General features: G+C 41.3%; 2 protein-coding genes across 4 annotated transcripts; one reads left to right on the top strand and one right to left on the bottom strand.

Annotated features, from left to right (window-relative positions):
* The first annotated feature begins 1,000 nt into the window (after positions 1-1,000).
* On the top strand, positions 1,001-11,291 carry LOC6034310 (protein twisted gastrulation). Of its 3 annotated transcripts, none has more exons than XM_038258547.1 (4): positions 1,001-1,187; positions 2,701-3,188; positions 10,445-10,586; positions 10,651-11,291. In XM_038258547.1, exons 2-4 carry the CDS (start codon positions 2,762-2,764, stop codon positions 10,841-10,843), a joined length of 762 nt encoding a protein of 253 aa, XP_038114475.1. In that variant the 5' UTR covers positions 1,001-1,187; positions 2,701-2,761; the 3' UTR covers positions 10,844-11,291. The 3 variants fall into 3 exon arrangements, with proteins under 3 accessions (XP_038114475.1, XP_001844644.1, XP_038114474.1); XM_001844592.2 differs by having other exon boundaries at positions 1,001-1,202; XM_038258546.1 differs by lacking the exon at positions 1,001-1,187 and adding an exon at positions 2,116-2,393.
* A 58-nt stretch (positions 11,292-11,349) lies between these two features.
* Positions 11,350-15,715, bottom strand: LOC6034309. The gene is given in 6 exon segments (XM_038258545.1): positions 11,350-12,071; positions 12,074-14,150; positions 14,210-14,488; positions 14,683-14,747; positions 14,823-14,949; positions 15,635-15,715. Coding segments are annotated over 5 exon segments (3,237 nt in total). The 5' UTR covers positions 14,926-14,949; positions 15,635-15,715; the 3' UTR covers positions 11,350-11,358.
* Between the last annotated feature and the right edge of the window lie 985 nt (positions 15,716-16,700).

Here is a 16,700-nt window from a genome sequence, read left to right as displayed (position 1 = left end):
TTGACCTATAGGAGTATGGGTGTTGGAGGCTGTTGGAAAAAGATATTAAGGTTTTAAAAAAATCCATTTTTGACAGTAATTTGCAAAAGCTAAGAGAAAAAGTCAAACCAATCCTGGATGTCTATGGCACATTTTGAAGTGCTTCAAAAGACCTTTCGAATGCATCTAAGAGAGTTGGAATTGATGAAGTTTTACGGAAATGTGAGCAATTTTAAGATTTTTTAGGTTTTTTGGACCTCAAACTTCGAAGCCCGTTTTACCCCACTTTTCTTTGTCGTAGAGGGCTCATATTTGACACGAGTTCATCTCATGCATAGGCAAACAAACGCTGAAAGTTTCATCCTAATCGGAGCACCTCGATACGACCTCTAGAACAAACCGAGCAATATTTACAAATACTGCCTCTTAAACACCGAGTCATATCAAATTGCTGATGTTTGCTTACAAGTGACTTGTTTTACAATGTTCTTAAGATGACGAACTTTTAATTGTACTTATGGCAAACATATTTTTGATTTGGTCCTAAAACATTACCACACATAATTTTTGACACGTTCCCTATGCCAACCTGAACTTATCAAACAGAACATTCAGGTCATTTCCTGTACCTTCCATTCACACAAAAGGCCAACTCAAACTCCGTGTGAGGTGCACCATACCCAATCACCTCACAGGAGGGTATCAATTATCTTCCCATTCCACACTCTTGTTAAGGGCTCAGCAGCTACCTAACGAGAGGATGGTTTCTTCCCAAGATTGAACAGAGCTAGCACCAACAAGATCAAGATTCCATTCATGATTCCCAGAATTTCTCCAACTTTGCTCAGCCGTTCTATACTCTCTTCGATTAGCTCGCTGGCGCTCAAAAGCCAAAAAACAGCATGCTTCTGGCACGTGTATAACGTCTTCTCTTCTCTTTTCGTTCGAAAAAGAGTAAAAGAGCGAGAGAATTTCGGAAAAATGAGCAAGATCACCGCGCGATCTCGCAGTCGATCTCAAACGATCGCGGACCACCGAGAAAGTCAGTTGTGCCGAGAGGAGGACGCCCCAGGTTCGATCCCCGCGCGGTTTGTGTCGCGTCGCGAGTTCAAATCAGGTTTTTTCTCCTCTACTCTATCTGTGTGTAGAGGTGTTCTGCAGTGGTCAGCTTTGTGTGTTAAGGAGAGGGTTTTCCAGAAGAAAAGAAGGTGCAAATTTCAGAGGTGAACGATTTGGGGATTGTGTTTGGCGAGTTCGTGACGAGATCGGAATAAAGGCGACCTTAAAAGCGCAAAAGGGTTCTTTGAGAAGTCGATTCCGGAACTGCGAAAAAATCCAAGAAGTTTCTAAGCTTCCTGTGGAAAGGGAAGGAATTTTGCGCTTATACGCGTGAGAGTAGTACACACTTTAACCAAGGGGTGCCTGCAGAGAGGTTGGCTGGTGTTGGTGCGATCGCGATCGACGATCGTGGAACGTCACCAATACTTACCTGTGTGAGACGACGGCGACGTCCAGTCCAGTGATGTGTTTTGGGCCCTGACGATGGATGGGACACATGCACGCACACTAATCAGAAGGATAAGTTTTGGGTGATGATCAATAATATTGATCGAGTGTTTACAGTACGAGTTAGGGGAGGAGAATTTTGTGGATCTTCTTTTTCTTTTCTTCGGATCACAAAGATGAGTAAAAAAGTATTATGGATTATCGACCCTTGATTCTGAAACAGACATATAATCTAATCTGATCTAGTCTAACCCTAGAGCAGCCAAACTTTAGAAGAGATTCTGGATAAAGTCTTAGGTTAGGTTACGCCTAGCCTTCTTCTTGTCATTTATTTACATTTGTAGTCCGCACTGCAACATCACAAAAGTTAAAGCGGCCAGGCCTACTGCGTAAAGTAGAGAGGCAGAGATGATTCGTTGAAGTGGCTTTAGTTTGAACACGGAGATGCGAGTTCGATTCAAGTCTTCAGAACAAAGTTATTCTCAGTTACCTAACAATGATAAACAAGAGTAACTATTTTTTTGTCATTTATTGCGAAAAATATTATACTACCCTAATATCTCTTTTTGTATTAGTACCAGTTATCGATCTATGAGCGATCGATCTATCAGTACTCGGAACTGGAAGCGCAGCTTCCTTACATCGGCATCAACATCTTCACTGTGTTGTAGTTGATCCAACCAATTCACCGTAATGTTCGCTTAGTGGTGATGAGTTTTGTTTACATATAAATTACTCCGACCCGGCTCAATATACGCTATAGAAGTTCGAAAGTGATCTTCAGCCGTGAGTGTGCACAAGACATTCCATCGAACCTGCGCGTAAGCGTTGTTTAGCTTACCCGCACTTGACTTGCTGAACGGTTTGTGTCTACACATTGAACTTCTGGAATTAGCTCTGGGTGAAAGGTTAGTTGGTGAAATTCTGCGAATTCTCAACCAGCTAGATCGAGTGATCGCGTGGTTCGCGTTGCCAGAACGAACCTCGATGACCTTGACGTCGTCGTCGTCGTCGTCGTGTTTGCGTTGGGGAGTTCTGAACAACAACCTCTACGGCAGTCGCGTTGTCGTCCGATCTTGTCAGACTTGCTGGGGACAACAAGTGGATTCATTCAGCTGTCGAAGTCGTCAAGCTGCGCAAAGTGGCTTATCGACTTCCGTTGATCTATCTCGCGCTGGTGTAAAGAGTGCACTAATCTGAGCTAATTAATTCCAGAGACTGAAACTGTGAGGTACGTGTAGTTTGCTGCTGGTCATCCTTAGATATCCAGACCACCATGGCAAGCCGGAAGATCCTGCTGGTGACCCTGGCCACCGGGTTCGTGGGTCTGCTCTTCCTAGCCCAGTACGCGTACGCCTGCAACGAGATGGTCTGCGCCAGCATCGTGTCCAAGTGTATGCTAACCCAGAGCTGTAAGTGTGACATGAAGAACTGTTCGTGCTGTAAGGAGTGTTCCGAGTGCCTCAGCTATCTGTACACCGAGTGCTGCAGTTGTCTGGAGATGTGTCCCAAGCCGAACGAGACGACCAATGAGTTGAGCAAGCAGTCCCACGTGGAGGAGCTGGAGGGTTTCCCGAACCTGTTCAACGTGCTGACGGCGGAGGAGGATCCGGAGGAGCGGTGGAAGATCTACACGTTTCCGATCGATTTCGACGCGGCGCTGTACGGGTCCAACGGGGAGAGCGGAACGAAGTATATTATGCGTGAGTAAAGGGAAAACAATTGCGCCGGTTAATGGAATTGGGGAAAATTGAATTTTGTGTGGGTTGTTGTTTGGGTTTTTGATTGATTTCATAATCCACAGTAGCCATAGCAGAGTTATATAATAATTTACAAAGTATAATCGATCACAATAGTCCGGCAACCAGTAGTTTTCAAAGAATCGAAGCTTTAATGAAACTTCAATTTTATTTGAGATATAGCTCATATTCAGAATGAAATATGCTCAAATATAAATATAAAAATTAAAAACAATGATTCTTAATTTAACCGTTATTTTGGTTGATTGTTCTCCTAACTTCAAACAAAACCAAAAACTTACATGCAACCAGCTTGTTTCTTAAAAATGTTTTCATGTTTTGATCTACACGCCTATGAGGTTAGTATGGATTGCGAAAATGGCTAACGTGCTCAAGAATGGCCATAACTGAACAATTCTAGAGTTTTGGCCTTCCTCACCTTACTGAGGAAAGGCTGTAAAATCACTCGAAAAACGAAATTTTAAATATGATCTCCTAGACCCACCTTTATGTATACATATCGACTCAGAATCAAATTCTAAACAAATGTCTGTGTGTGTGGTGGGATGTTGATAAAAAAAATTGCACCGGATCTCATACATTTCGATGAAAACGTTGTCCGAATCTATCATGTAACTTGTCGTTGGATAGGTAATCCAACAAGTTCAATAAATTGCAGATCTGACTTATACGTTATACGCACTTAAGTATTATTTATGCACTATTTGGAGGCTGGACTTCAGATAGTTTGACAAAAATATTGTCTGGATCTATCATGCGACCTGTTGTTGGATAGGTAATTACAAGACCTTTTCAACGAGTTCAAAAGATTGAAGATCTGACCAGGGCTGCGGAGTCGCGTCATATTTCAAGTGACTTCGACTCCAACTCCGGCTTTCTGAGTTAAACTGACTCTGACTCCGACTCCAGCTCCGGCTTTCCATAAATCGACGTCGTCGTGCTATCATGTCGCACACGCCATTTCGACGTTCCGAGAAAAACGCGTTTTAATGTTTGACCTTTAATAAACAAAAACTAGAGCACGCAATGTAAACAATAACAAACACGTTTTGTTTGGTTGACCATTCTGTGCATTGTCCCGAAGTTTGGTTTATTTGGTTGCTGGAGTCCCGAGTTATACAGTAAGTAAAAAAAGTATTTACACCCCTTGGGCACTGTGCACATTTTGTGATGAAACATGTAAAAAATTTAAAGTTTGACAGGAACCTAGTACTACGTTTTGTTCAGAAACTCATGCCAAACATTTTGCTACAAAAAACTCATGAAAAGATGATTTCTATAAAAAGTTATATAACAAATACTATTACGAAAATAAAAAAGGTGCAAAAAAAGTTTGTACACCTTTCGAAAAATTAACATAAATAATGTTATTTGTTGACAAATCACCATAAATCCAGTCTCCCAACTCCAAATAGGCATCCTTGACTGATTAAAAAAAGAATTTGGATTGAATATAAAGTTTACTAACTACTTAGTATAAAAGTTTATATAACTCTGGAAATTCTATATAAAACTTATCTAAACTTAATTTTGCAAACTTTTAATTCAACTAAATGTCAATATATTACCATATAATTGCTAAATAAACATTTTGGAGTGGGTATAACACCGTTTTGGGGGTATTTGTATCGAAAGAATAGATTTTTCGTTGGAATTTCGTACCAACCCGGAATTACGTCGTAGGAAAATCCGCCGGCATCCGAACTGGTCCACGATTCACAAGTTAACCTATGTGGAATCGGAAAGGGCATGAAATTTCCGATCTTTTGATACCCATACATCTAGGTTTTCTTTAAAACCTACGTTTTGGTCGGGACCGTGGTGTAGGGGTAAGCGTGGTTGCCTCTCACCCAGTCGTCCTGGGTTTGATCCCAGAAGGTCCCGGTGGCAAATTTTGAGACGAGATTTGTCTGATCACGCCTTCCGTCGGACAGGGAAGTAAATGTTGGTCCCGGTCTAACCTAGTGGTTAGGTCGTTAGCTCAGTCCAGGTGCAGGAGTCGTCTCCCTGGGTCCTGCCTCGGTGGAGTCGCTGGTAGGCACTAGGCAGTTGGACTAACAATCCAAAGGTCGTCAGTTCGAATCCCGGGGTGGATGGAAGCTTAGGTGTAAAAAGAGGTTTGCAATTGCCTCAACAATCAAGCCTTCGGACACCTAGTTTCGAGTAGGAATCTCGCAATCGAGAACGCCAAGGCAATGCTGTAGAGCGAATAATTTGATTTTTTTTGACATACTTTTTTTGCGCCTTTTTTATTTTCGTAATAGTATTTGTTATATAACTTTTTATAGAAATCATCTTTTCATGAGCTTTTTGTAGCAAAATGTTTGGCATGAGTTTTTGAACAAAACGTAGTACTAGGTTCCTGTCAAACTTTAAAGTTTTTACATGTTTCATCACAAAATGTGCATAGTGCCCAAGGGGTGTAAATACTTTTTTTACATACTGTAATTACAAATGTTTACGTTAGTCTGCTTTGTACGTGTGTCAAACGCATCCTGACCTGAAATCCCTTTGACCAATTGTCACACTTACATCGATTTTCAGGGAGTGACAAGATAGCACGACAAGATTGAAACTACTTTCATATGTAAAGTGACAAAAATGCACGGAGTTTTTTCGGTTTTTGGTGAATATCTCAGGATTTAAATCGAATTTTGGGGATCTGTGAAGGTCAAAAGGAGAGGCATTGTGAGCTGCACAAAATGGCGTTCTTAACTCAATTTGGTCCAAAATGCACGTACGACAAGTTAGCACGATGGCGACGAAATTGTTGACTCCGGCATACCAACTCTAGCCAACTCCGACTCCAGCTTATTTAAATATTAAAATAAATGCATTTTCAGCACAACAATTTTCTGAGTGAATTTGAATTTTGTTGTTTGGAAAATTGTAACATTTTATTTAACTACTTTAAATTTACATTCATTTTTTAAGTTAATAAGCTAGCTACACTAATTTTCAATTGTTTTTTTAGCAGGTCATTTACTGAAAATTTCAGTAGTGCAGATTTCAGTAAATTTAACTGAATTCAGTAATGAGAGATTGGTGTACAGTAACTATCAAAGGTACCCTGGTTTTGAAATAAACAATTTTCAAAGTTACTATTTTTTAAAGCTTTTTTGAATCTATTTGAGAAGACGTACATGGACATTGTGTGATCCAGCCCAGTACACACTTCAAACATACAAATGATGAGAAAATTCTAATATTAGAAAAATAAATTAAATTATATCAATTATACCACCCCGATTTAAGGCATTTAATAAAAAATTAGACTTGTTCAACGATATTATTAAAGGATCAACACTTCAAGAGTTTTGTAGCGAAATTGTAAACATTGGGGTAATCGATACATCTAATAAATTCAATGACTCTCGCATATGCAACGCTGGTTTAACTGTATTTCAAAGTAGTTGCAACTTATTTTCAATATTTTTTGTCAGCTTGAGATTTATTCAGCACGTCACTTTGATTTGTTTTTATTTACATACAAAATGAACATGTGGCGTTCCAAGTAGAAGATGGATATAATAGTTGGTAATGTTTTAAAAACATAATTATATTGGTTTAATACAGATAGTGAGCTTTCCAATCACAATAAAAATGCTTCGAAAACATCATGGTATCTGATAAATATCTTGAACCAAAAAATACATTAAATAAAAAAAATGTCAACGCAGTGCACGCAATTCAATAAATAAATTTAAAATATAAAAAAATGGGAAGTAACCTGAATTATAACAAATATTGAACAATAAATAAGTTCGTAAATTATATTAAATTTTTTGACAGATCCGACGCCGGGTCTATCAGAAATTTACGACTCCGGCTCCGACTCCGACTCCAGCTCATACAATTTAGCCGACTCCGACTTCGACTCCAGCTATTAGAGTTTTGACGACTCCGACTCCAACTTCTAGGTCCCCAAAAAGACCCGACTCCACCGACTCCAGCTCCGACTCCGACTTCGACTCCACAGCCCCGGATCTGACATCCGTATCAAAAGTTATAAACACATAAGTGTCCTGAATTATGAAGATCTGACTACCCTATCTGATGGTATGAATAATGAATCAAGTTGATAGAAAACTGAAAGGTCCACCCTTTATATCCATTTTGGATAGCATTACCCTCTAAATGTGAGGAAGGCACAACCACCTAAGGGTGGATTATCTAACTTTTTTTCAAAGATCTAAAGATTTTTTTTATAAATTCATTGATATTTTGCAAGTTTTTGATAAAGGCATAAATTTGCATACTTTATGCATCACAATTTTGAAAAATGTTCTTTCACTATCTTCCTTGAAGAGATGAATGCACAATGGTGTAAAGTCTCTATAAAAAAAAAAAAATGTTCTTGAACTTTAGTATTTAAGCCGTGGGACAAAATTTCAAATAAAATTTGAAAAAGTAGAAAAGTCAAAATTGTACCACTTTAAAATTGTTCAAATGGCGTTTTAACCGTTTCTGGACCAAAGCGCCTCGAAAAATTTCACGAAACATATAAAAAATTACGATGTCGAACCATACATTTCCGAGTTGAATTTTTTGTATACTCAAACCCCGGTGGTTGGTCACTTTTTTGTATGACACTTTTTTAGTTTGCACCCCGTTGGTTGGTCAAAGTCATGTTAAAAGACGAACTGTCACTTTTTACACGGCACTTATGCACACTATCAAATCAAACGTTTGGTAGTGTGTGTGAACTCCGTGTAAAAGGGGTGTCAAACTAAAAAGTGACCCCGTTCGTTTGACAACAGTTGGTGTCAAACCATCGGGGTTTGAATGTAATAAAATCCGGGTTTTTCGCTGCGCCGCGCGCAAAAATGGTAAAATTACGAATTTGGCAAAAAATCATTTTTTTTTTCACTAAAAAACCAAAAACCAAATTTCAGTGATGACCTATACATGTTTGAGTATTTTTTTTCTTTGTAATTGAAAGACGCAACTTTTGGTACCCAAACATGTATGTTATTGCAGTTTTAGCGAAAAATGTTGTTGTTTTTTTGCCGTTTTCGTTCGTACATTGATACCCCGATGGTTTGACATCAACTGTTGTCAAACGAACGGGGTAAATTTTTAGTTTGACACTTTCTTTACCAAACGTTTTGTTTAATAGTACGTGTGAGTCCCGTGTAAAAAGTGACAGTTCGTCACTTTTTAGCTTGATTTTGTCAAAACAACGAGATACAAAATAAAAAAGTGTCAAACGAAAAAGTGACCAATCACCGGGGGTTGAGTGTATATCTTTAAATCCTGTTCCGATCCTGAATCCGATAAAAATATTTCCAGAGATAGGCTCTTTGGTCCCGTAAAAACTACACTTTAAAGTTTCAAACGACCTTGTCATATGTTAGGATAGATTTTTGAAACCTCGTACTATTTTTTTGAAAGGCCAACTTATTACAGCAAAAATCGGTTGAAATGGCGAGGAGTTATGATTTTTTGAAAAACGTGTTTTTTTGCGAAAATAGTCCAAAATGGCTATTTTTTTGAGCACCTTAACTTAGCGTAGGTACGGCGTGAAATACGGGTCTAACTTTTTCGGAAAGGGAACCTCTAGAAAAGTTTTGTGCCCGATCCGAGCACTTTTGTTTTTTCCATGCTATTATTATGGGGAATTGCTGAATAAATTTATCTCATTCCACCTCAAAAGTATTAGCAATTGTAATCAACATTTTCTGACAAACTTAAATATGGTAGGGTTGTTTAAACCACTAAAATAAGGTTAAAATTTCGATTTTCATCCAAATCGGACCACCGCCTCCATTTTGACATCACCTTACAATTTTGCCTTTTCGGCGGAAATTCAGGAAATCTGCGGGCAGAATGGCCCGTCTAAGTAAAATGCGCCAAAAACCGTAGAAAAACATACAAATTTATGAATTCAGTGTAGTAGGCTTATGCTTTGGGATGTTCCTTTCAATGTTGTATGCTTGTTTGATGAAAATTTTTAGCTTAAAACTATTTTTGAGCCACTTTAAAAAAAAGTTGTTTTCGGCTACTTTTCCTGGGTGCGGGGCAGAATGGGCCACCTTAGAAAACAAGCCATTTTGTCTAATAAAACGTTGAAGGGAGATGATAAATGATTAAAGGGAACTTTCTAACATAGTTACCATAAAGTTAGACCACTTTTATGAAAATAGTCACTTACCAAAACAAACATTTTTGGAAATAGTTTTAATATGTTGAAATAAAACACTAATTTTACAAATAAGCATCAAAACAACTAAAAAATCAACTTATGAACCTACCAGGAGCGACATAATCCATTTAACCAAAATTCCATAACTTTTGATTGTTTTTATAAGGTAGGAAAAGGGTGGTCCATTCTGCCCTCAAGTGGATTTGAATTTAACACTTCCACCACCAAGCCTCTAAATTGATTTGAGGTTCCGTTGTTGTTTGATTACGTTCGTAATAGCTCCTGGTAACATTATAAACATTGAACAAACTTTTTCAAACAATCTAACTTTCGAGAAAGCTTATTTAAGAATCTCAAAATAAATAACATTTGCGTGATTCGGTCAATAAATTTACATTTTTGCTCATAATTCGAAAAATACAATGAATACAAACGTGGTTTTCGGTTCAGTGATGTATTTTGACGTCCTTTATAAGACCGTTGCCTTACAGTTGGTTTAAATCTGTCATTCTGTCCCCCTTCCCTGCCCTATAAACTTGTTGCACAGCGAGCTCGTTTTATGTTTTGTTCTACCCTCGTGTTCAAAAGGTTTTCTAACTTGGTTAATCGTCTAGGTCACGAGATGATGAATTTTGAAGTACACTCAAACCCCGATAGTTTGACACCAACTGTTGTCAATCGAACGGGTTCACTTTTTAGTTTGACACCCCTTTTACACGGAGTTCACACACACTGCCAAACGTTTGATTTGATAGTGTGCGTGAGCGCCGTGTAAAAAGTGACAGTTCGTCATTTTTTATTTTGACTTTGACCAACCAACGGGGTACAAACTAAAAAAGTGTCAAACGAAAAAGTGACCAACCACCGGGGTTTGAGTGTAAATTGCTAACCACCTTTGGGGTAATGTAAAAAAGGAGGCTTTCTCAGTTTCTTACATGTGCAAAAACTAAGCTTCAACATCATAATGGGGGTTGAGGAAGACAAATTAAGAGGGAGTGGCTAGATTTGTCTAAAAATCTAGTATTAATCAATTTTATCATATTTTTTTTTGCAGACTCCAGCGATAACGATCTAAAACCGCGCTACGACGACTCGTCCAAGATCACGGTCAACTGCACCGTCGCGTACATGTCCCAGTGCATGTCGTGGAACAAGTGCAAGGAGAGCTGCCAGACGATGGGCGCCTCCAGCTATCGGTTCGATTCGACCTTGCAAAGTAATTTCAGTATGTTTAACTTCCTGTTTTTTTTTCTCTCTCAGATGGTTCCACGACGGCTGCTGCGAGTGCGTCGGCCAGACGTGCATCAACTACGGCATCAAGGAGTCCCGCTGCCGGGAGTGTCCGGAGAACAAGGACCTCGATCTGGACGACTTCCCGAACGAGGACGAGCTGGACTATGGCGACGGGGTCGGTCCGCTGGACAACGGTGGGGTGGAGTCGACCAATATCTGAATTTCGGTGCGGTTGGCAGCGTTGGTGGTCGCGGCCGTGGCTTGGGGATGGAACTAAAGTGAGAGACAGTCTGGACGTGAACATACACAGAGTCATGATGTGCCTTATTAGAAAGAGTGATGTTCGAGGGACTTTCTTAGCGAACGGAAAACAAAAGTGTGCAGTGCAGTATTTGACGGTTTTAAATTATGTGTATTAACGATTGGGAAACAGAAAGTATTTTAAAATGTGTACTTGAACAAAATGAATAGCAGTTAGGGGTTGGAGTTTTAAGTTTTATTGAACGGACAGTGCAGTAGCAGTGATTGATGCCGTGATTGGGCCGCGAAATATTTTCTATTCTTAACTTTTAAGCATTGTATCGCGGTGGAAAAGTGAGCTCAATCAAAAGTAGAAGGACTTATTTTTATGACTTTTTATGTAAAATAAAATCTTAAATGTGTACTCAGTTGTGGCTTTGACTCTTTTACCAAGAAGGAAATTTCTCACGAATAACTGACGACTCATTTAAATTTCTACAAGTCTTTCTTATTCCTGTTTTTCTTATTTTTCTTAAACTTCCCTACTGCTTTCGCAACTGTTGTTGCTTTTCTGAACTTTTCTTCAACGTCTTTTCCTTTCTTACCCTTAGTTAGTTTTTTCTTACGTTTTTCAATCTTGTTACCCGTCTGAGCATTCTGCAGCGTCATTTTATTCAAAAGTCGGCTCATTTTCTCCATCTCAAGCCTGAGTTCCTCCAGCTTGACATCCGCTTCCAGCGATCTTCCGCTAGCAGCTATCTCCGCCCTGCTACTCTCCTGAATCTCCTTCACCATAATACTCTGATCGACGATCCTCAGCGCCTCGTCCATGATGTGATCGTCCAGCGTAGAAAACAGCGGAAACTTGCAGAACTTGAAGTTCACAAACAGGCCCTGCGATCCACGCACCAGAAACCCTCCGGGAATGTTCGGCACAACCCTCCACTCGCCCTTAGGTGCTCGCTGATCGCGACGATTGTCCGCTGGCTGATCCTCGATCGACTGCACCAGTATCTTGCGCATCTCGTTGGGACGCACCACGATCACGTACGAGTGGTTCTCGAAGAACGAGCTCGGGTAGAGTCGTCGGATGAAGGCAAGCGGCATTTCGCGTAGTCCCCGCTCGTAGCGTTCAAGAATGGTTACCTTTTTGCTGATGCTGATTAGTTCGGAGCGCTCGCGGATGGCGGTGATGTCACTGACGGCTTTATCAGGTTCAGAATGACTATCGGTGCGAAGAAGATAAACAGAACGAAGATGAGCATTTTGCCGCCGCTAAAGTCGACGGCAGCCGCCTCGAACTCTCCGGTGGTCATGACCAGGGTCTTGAGGGCGGCGTCCGAGAAGGTGCCAAACGTGTTGAACGGGTTGTCGTCTTCGGGAGCGGTTGAGTTGGTGGTTTGATCGTTGTACGAGAGGTAGAAACTGTACGTGAAGGACGCTAGCAGAGGGATGAACAGGAGAAAGCTGAGCAGGAAGTTGAGCGATACGGTTTTGAACATGTGCATGTAGGTGGCGATGCTGTTGAACGGGAGCGAACCGAGAAGGACAGTTAGTTGCATGGCGAACGCGATCACGGTTAAGGAGGACAGGATAGAGTTACAGCCGTTTGATAGAACCACAATCATGGCGGTGATCGTGGCGATGTCCAAATAGTTTTCAAATGTCGATAGGTAATTGAAGCGTAGAAATAGCAACTGAATAATTTCCCGGAAGATCATGTAAACAGCACCGATCCAGGTAAGTACGGTTGGCACGATTGAAGATCGTCCATCATCGCACGCATCTAGCGAGTGCCAACTGAAGCAAAACACCGTTATTAGCGTGCATATCAAGTTAATGTAGCTCCACTTGGTCAGCCGTAGCCACTTGACCTGGATGAAGGTGTACACAACGGGATGCACCAGCAGCCGCTGAAGATCCTTTGACTTGGCGATGATCTTCACCGGGTCCATCTCCGTTACAAACGACTGCTCCGGCTTATTTGTAACGTTCGACGCTGAAGCCTTCTCCACAATCCTCCACAAATTCAGCTCGCTGCGATCCTTCTGATTAGCCTTTTTAACCATGCGCTTCTTAAATATGTACGGATCAAACCCGTTCAAGTTTAACCTAACCTCGTTGCGATCAAAGTACGATCGCCGCACGTCGATCGTGACGCACTGGTCAAAGTATTTCTTCCAAAAGTCGTACCGTGCGTAGTCCAGCGGAGTCAGGTTGTCCTTGTTACGAACTCCTAGGAATGCATACTTCTGCTGCAGCAGCTCCAGCGCAATGTCCGTGAAGCCAAACTTCAGCGCGCTGTGCAGCGCCGTGTTCCCGTTGTTGTCCGTACGCGTCAGAAAGATCTTTTGGTCCTTCGCTAGCAGCGAGGCACACTGCAGCACCTTGGCACGCTCTTCGTCCCGCTTCCACAATTCGTGCGCTCGGTTCAGCGTGATCACCAAAATAGGATCGTCGTTCACAAGCACCTTATCGGTTATGTGACCCAGCAGTAGTCCCAACGTGGTCACATTCCCACACTCGCAAGCCTTCTTCAGCAGTCCCTTCAGCTCCAGCCGGTACATCAGCTCAAATGTTTTCGGTTCGTTGACCGGTTCACAAACCCGTACTCTCTTCCCTGGCAGGGGATTCACAATCTGAAAGATCTTCCGACCGGCATGATCCACGATCTTCTTGACGCACCGCTCCTGATTCAACTCCACTGCGGTGTGCAACAGCAGCTTGATGACACACCTAACATTTCCGATGTTCACGTTTAACACCTCAAACTCCGCCATGAAGCGATCCTGCTCGTTGAACCGCAGAAACAGTTCCAGCAGCTCAACGGTCACAATCACCACGGCTCGTTCTTGGTAGAACCCAACGACCCTCTGTTTAAGCTCATTCGTCTTGCCGATCGCGATCGCTCCCTGGAAGATTCCGGTGCACTCCTTCAGGAACTGTTTGTTATCTTCGGATCGGTTCTTCATCAACAGCTCAAACGGAAGCTTCAACCGATCGCTGAACATGTTAAAGTCCGCACCATGGTACAATAACAATCGAATACATTCCCGTATATCATCGGTCTTCGCTGGGCTTTTGGTGACCTGCAGGGCACGCTTCTTAAAGTTCGGATTGTTCAGACAGGCGTCGTACTGCTCGCACAGCAGAAACAGGGCCGTTTTGCGTTGCTTGTTCCGGGCGTTGACCTCGATCGAGGGTTGTGCCAGCAACCACTCGATGAAGCTGATGTTCAGCGCTTCCGCAGCGTAGTGCAGGGGCGTGTTCAAGTCGGGGCAGATTTTCTACAAGAAATCGACGTTTTAATCAAGCGTTCACTCAAGATAACTTAGCTCTGTAATACCTCGTTGACCGCGTCGAACCTCGGTATGAAGCACTCTAGATACGGTCGATAGCGAAAACTGTTCTCGAGCATCCGACTCAGCTGCGGCTGTAGCTTCGCGTTGAACAGGAACGACTTGGGTTCGGGGATGGTCGTCAGCGTGTCCCAGTGCTTCATCTCCTCGATCAGGTCGTACAGCACGGTAAACTTGTAGTCCTCCAGCAGGTTCTGAAGCATCGCGAGACCATCGTTGATGGAGTCTTCGGCGATAACCTCATCCAGCGCCTTCTGGAGTGATATCTGCAATGACGATTCAGTATTACGACCAAACCAGCTGTTCAATCGGCACGATTCGACGATAAGAATCACGTGCTGGCAGCACTCACTCTGAACCAATTGTACAAAAATTTGTTCACCATGTTTCGCGCTTATCACGGTAAACAAACTCTGTATAAATTTATCTCCGCTCGACAACACAAGTCTCGTACTCTTACCTGCAACTGTTTCCTCTCGGAGCGTTTCTGCTGTCGAGTATCTTCAAGTTCTAGTCTTGTTTCCTCTGCGAGGGCAAATAAAGTCAATTGAAATTCAATTGATTAGAGTCTAATCCCCACCGAAAGTGAGTCATGCTTACCGGGCACCGCTACGGGGGCTTGCTTTTCCTGGGTCATCTTTGTAAAACGGACACGGTTGTCGATTACCGGTCTGCTGGAATGTTTCTGACTATTTGTCGGCATGTTAATTAAATTTTGACAGAACTCCTTAATGCACGGTTACGACACGACTGTCATCCACATACAAAGCGAGTGAAGTCAAAATCGAACCAAGATCGAACCAAGTTTTTAGCGCGTGGCATTTGAAAAGGTCGTATGCGCATCGGACATAAATTACATAAATAAAAACTTTTTTCCGGTTTTTTGTCTTTAGAAAGATTTATGTTTTTTCTCAAATTTGAACTAGGGGAATAGCATATAATTCCATCGAGAACCTAATGTTGGCTTATCAGCACTTTGGTGTTCAGTTACAGCTAGTTTAAAGAATTTTCGACAGAAATTTAGTTAGTATTCTGAAAGCGTAATTCATTTTAACACAACGGACAGGATTTTAACACAACGGAAATATCAAACAAATTTTATTTTGTTTCAAGGAAACTGAAGCTATTCAGTTTTTAGTTCAGTTCAGTGTGTTGTGTAGTTTTTCTTGCATGGCCAAGTAGAACTTTGTTTTATTGATCTAATAAATGTTAAATGTAAAAATAACGTAATACTTGTAACTATCTCATATATATGCAAAAAAGTTAAAACCGAGGTAGAAACTAACAAAAAACATAATTTGAGAAAAAAATTGTATTTGTTTCATACGACCTTTTCAAAAACCATACGTAAACAATATTGACAGCGCCTCTGGTGGGGACTTCAGGAAACTGCATGCGTGTCAAATCCCTGCCTTAATGGGGCCTACATACGACTCGACACGGACGCGACATACTGGCCAGCTTAAGCCGCGGGAGAATACTGACTAAGTGAGTTGGCAGACAGTGCGGAGATACAACATGAGAGCGAGGTTCAACTAAAGTAAGTTGAGTTGGGCTCTCTGTCACTGGAGAAGAAGAGCGCGAGAGATATGGAATTGGGAGAGTAGATGGCTTGTGGTTAATAAAAAAAACTATTTTAGTTGTTTACAGTCATCCCTCGATAGTAGTTTATTACCGTCAACTGTGGTGAGGACTATAGAGCAATCTAAGCCCAATCTCTTACCATTTGTTTTTGCTGGCGGGTACAAATTTTAACCTAAAAACCCTTCGTGTACATATACATACACGCAATACATGCGCACGTAGATAACTCTATAGGCTCTATAGTCTAAATTGGAACAGTTGTTCAATAGCACTTACACAGAAAAAAAGTTGAATTTTGGAAAGTTGAAAATTTGGTAGGTTCAATATTACCTCTTTTTTGAGTGTAAAAATGTGAACCTGATGAATATTCATCAAAAACTGATGAAAACTCATCATTTTCTGGGGTAAAATTAATCATTTTTTTTATTGACACATAATCTTTCACCATTTCCTGATGAATATTACCATCATTTTTTTCTGTGTATGATAATCAATAAGTATAGAATTGGAAGTACCCACACAAGCTCATTTAAGTTCTTTAGGGTATTCTGTTCAAGCAAAATGAGCGCTTCCCAAACACGGACGGGAATGTCAAGCCACCGTGGCTCACACTCAACCGTGATGTGTGTCAGGCAAGCAAACAATCGACCTCTTTTGTTCGACGGTGCTCGCGAGGTAAGCACAGGCGCTGGGAGCTTCTCGTTACATTTTTGGGAACCCAAACATGTATATAGGTCAATGGTGAAATTTTAAAGTTATCGCAGTTTTAGTGGAAAGGTAGATTTTTTTTGCGGATTTCGTCATTTTCCGGCTACGAAGGCAACGGCGTTAAATTCCACGCCGTTAACGGAAGTTATTTCCGCCAAGAACTCAACCCCGACGGTATCCCGCGCC

The sequence above is a fragment of the Culex quinquefasciatus genome, chromosome 1 (genome assembly GCF_015732765.1).
Source record: "Culex quinquefasciatus strain JHB chromosome 1, VPISU_Cqui_1.0_pri_paternal, whole genome shotgun sequence".
Classification (NCBI taxonomy): domain Eukaryota; kingdom Metazoa; phylum Arthropoda; class Insecta; order Diptera; family Culicidae; genus Culex; species Culex quinquefasciatus.
Note: the sequence above shows the minus strand (reverse complement) of the source record. Positions and strands in the feature narration are given on the sequence as shown.

Excerpts from the sequence above, each read along its gene's own strand:
- LOC6034310 (XM_038258547.1), top strand. The coding sequence starts at position 2,762 with ATGGCAAGCCGGAAGATCCTGCTGGTGACCCTGGCCACCGGGTTCGTG. Across the intron at positions 3,189-10,444 it reads CGGAACGAAGTATATTATGC|ACTCCAGCGATAACGATCTA; the intron begins GTGAGTAAAGGG and ends TTTTTTTTGCAG. Across the intron at positions 10,587-10,650 it reads ATGGGCGCCTCCAGCTATCG|ATGGTTCCACGACGGCTGCT; the intron begins GTTCGATTCGAC and ends TTTCTCTCTCAG.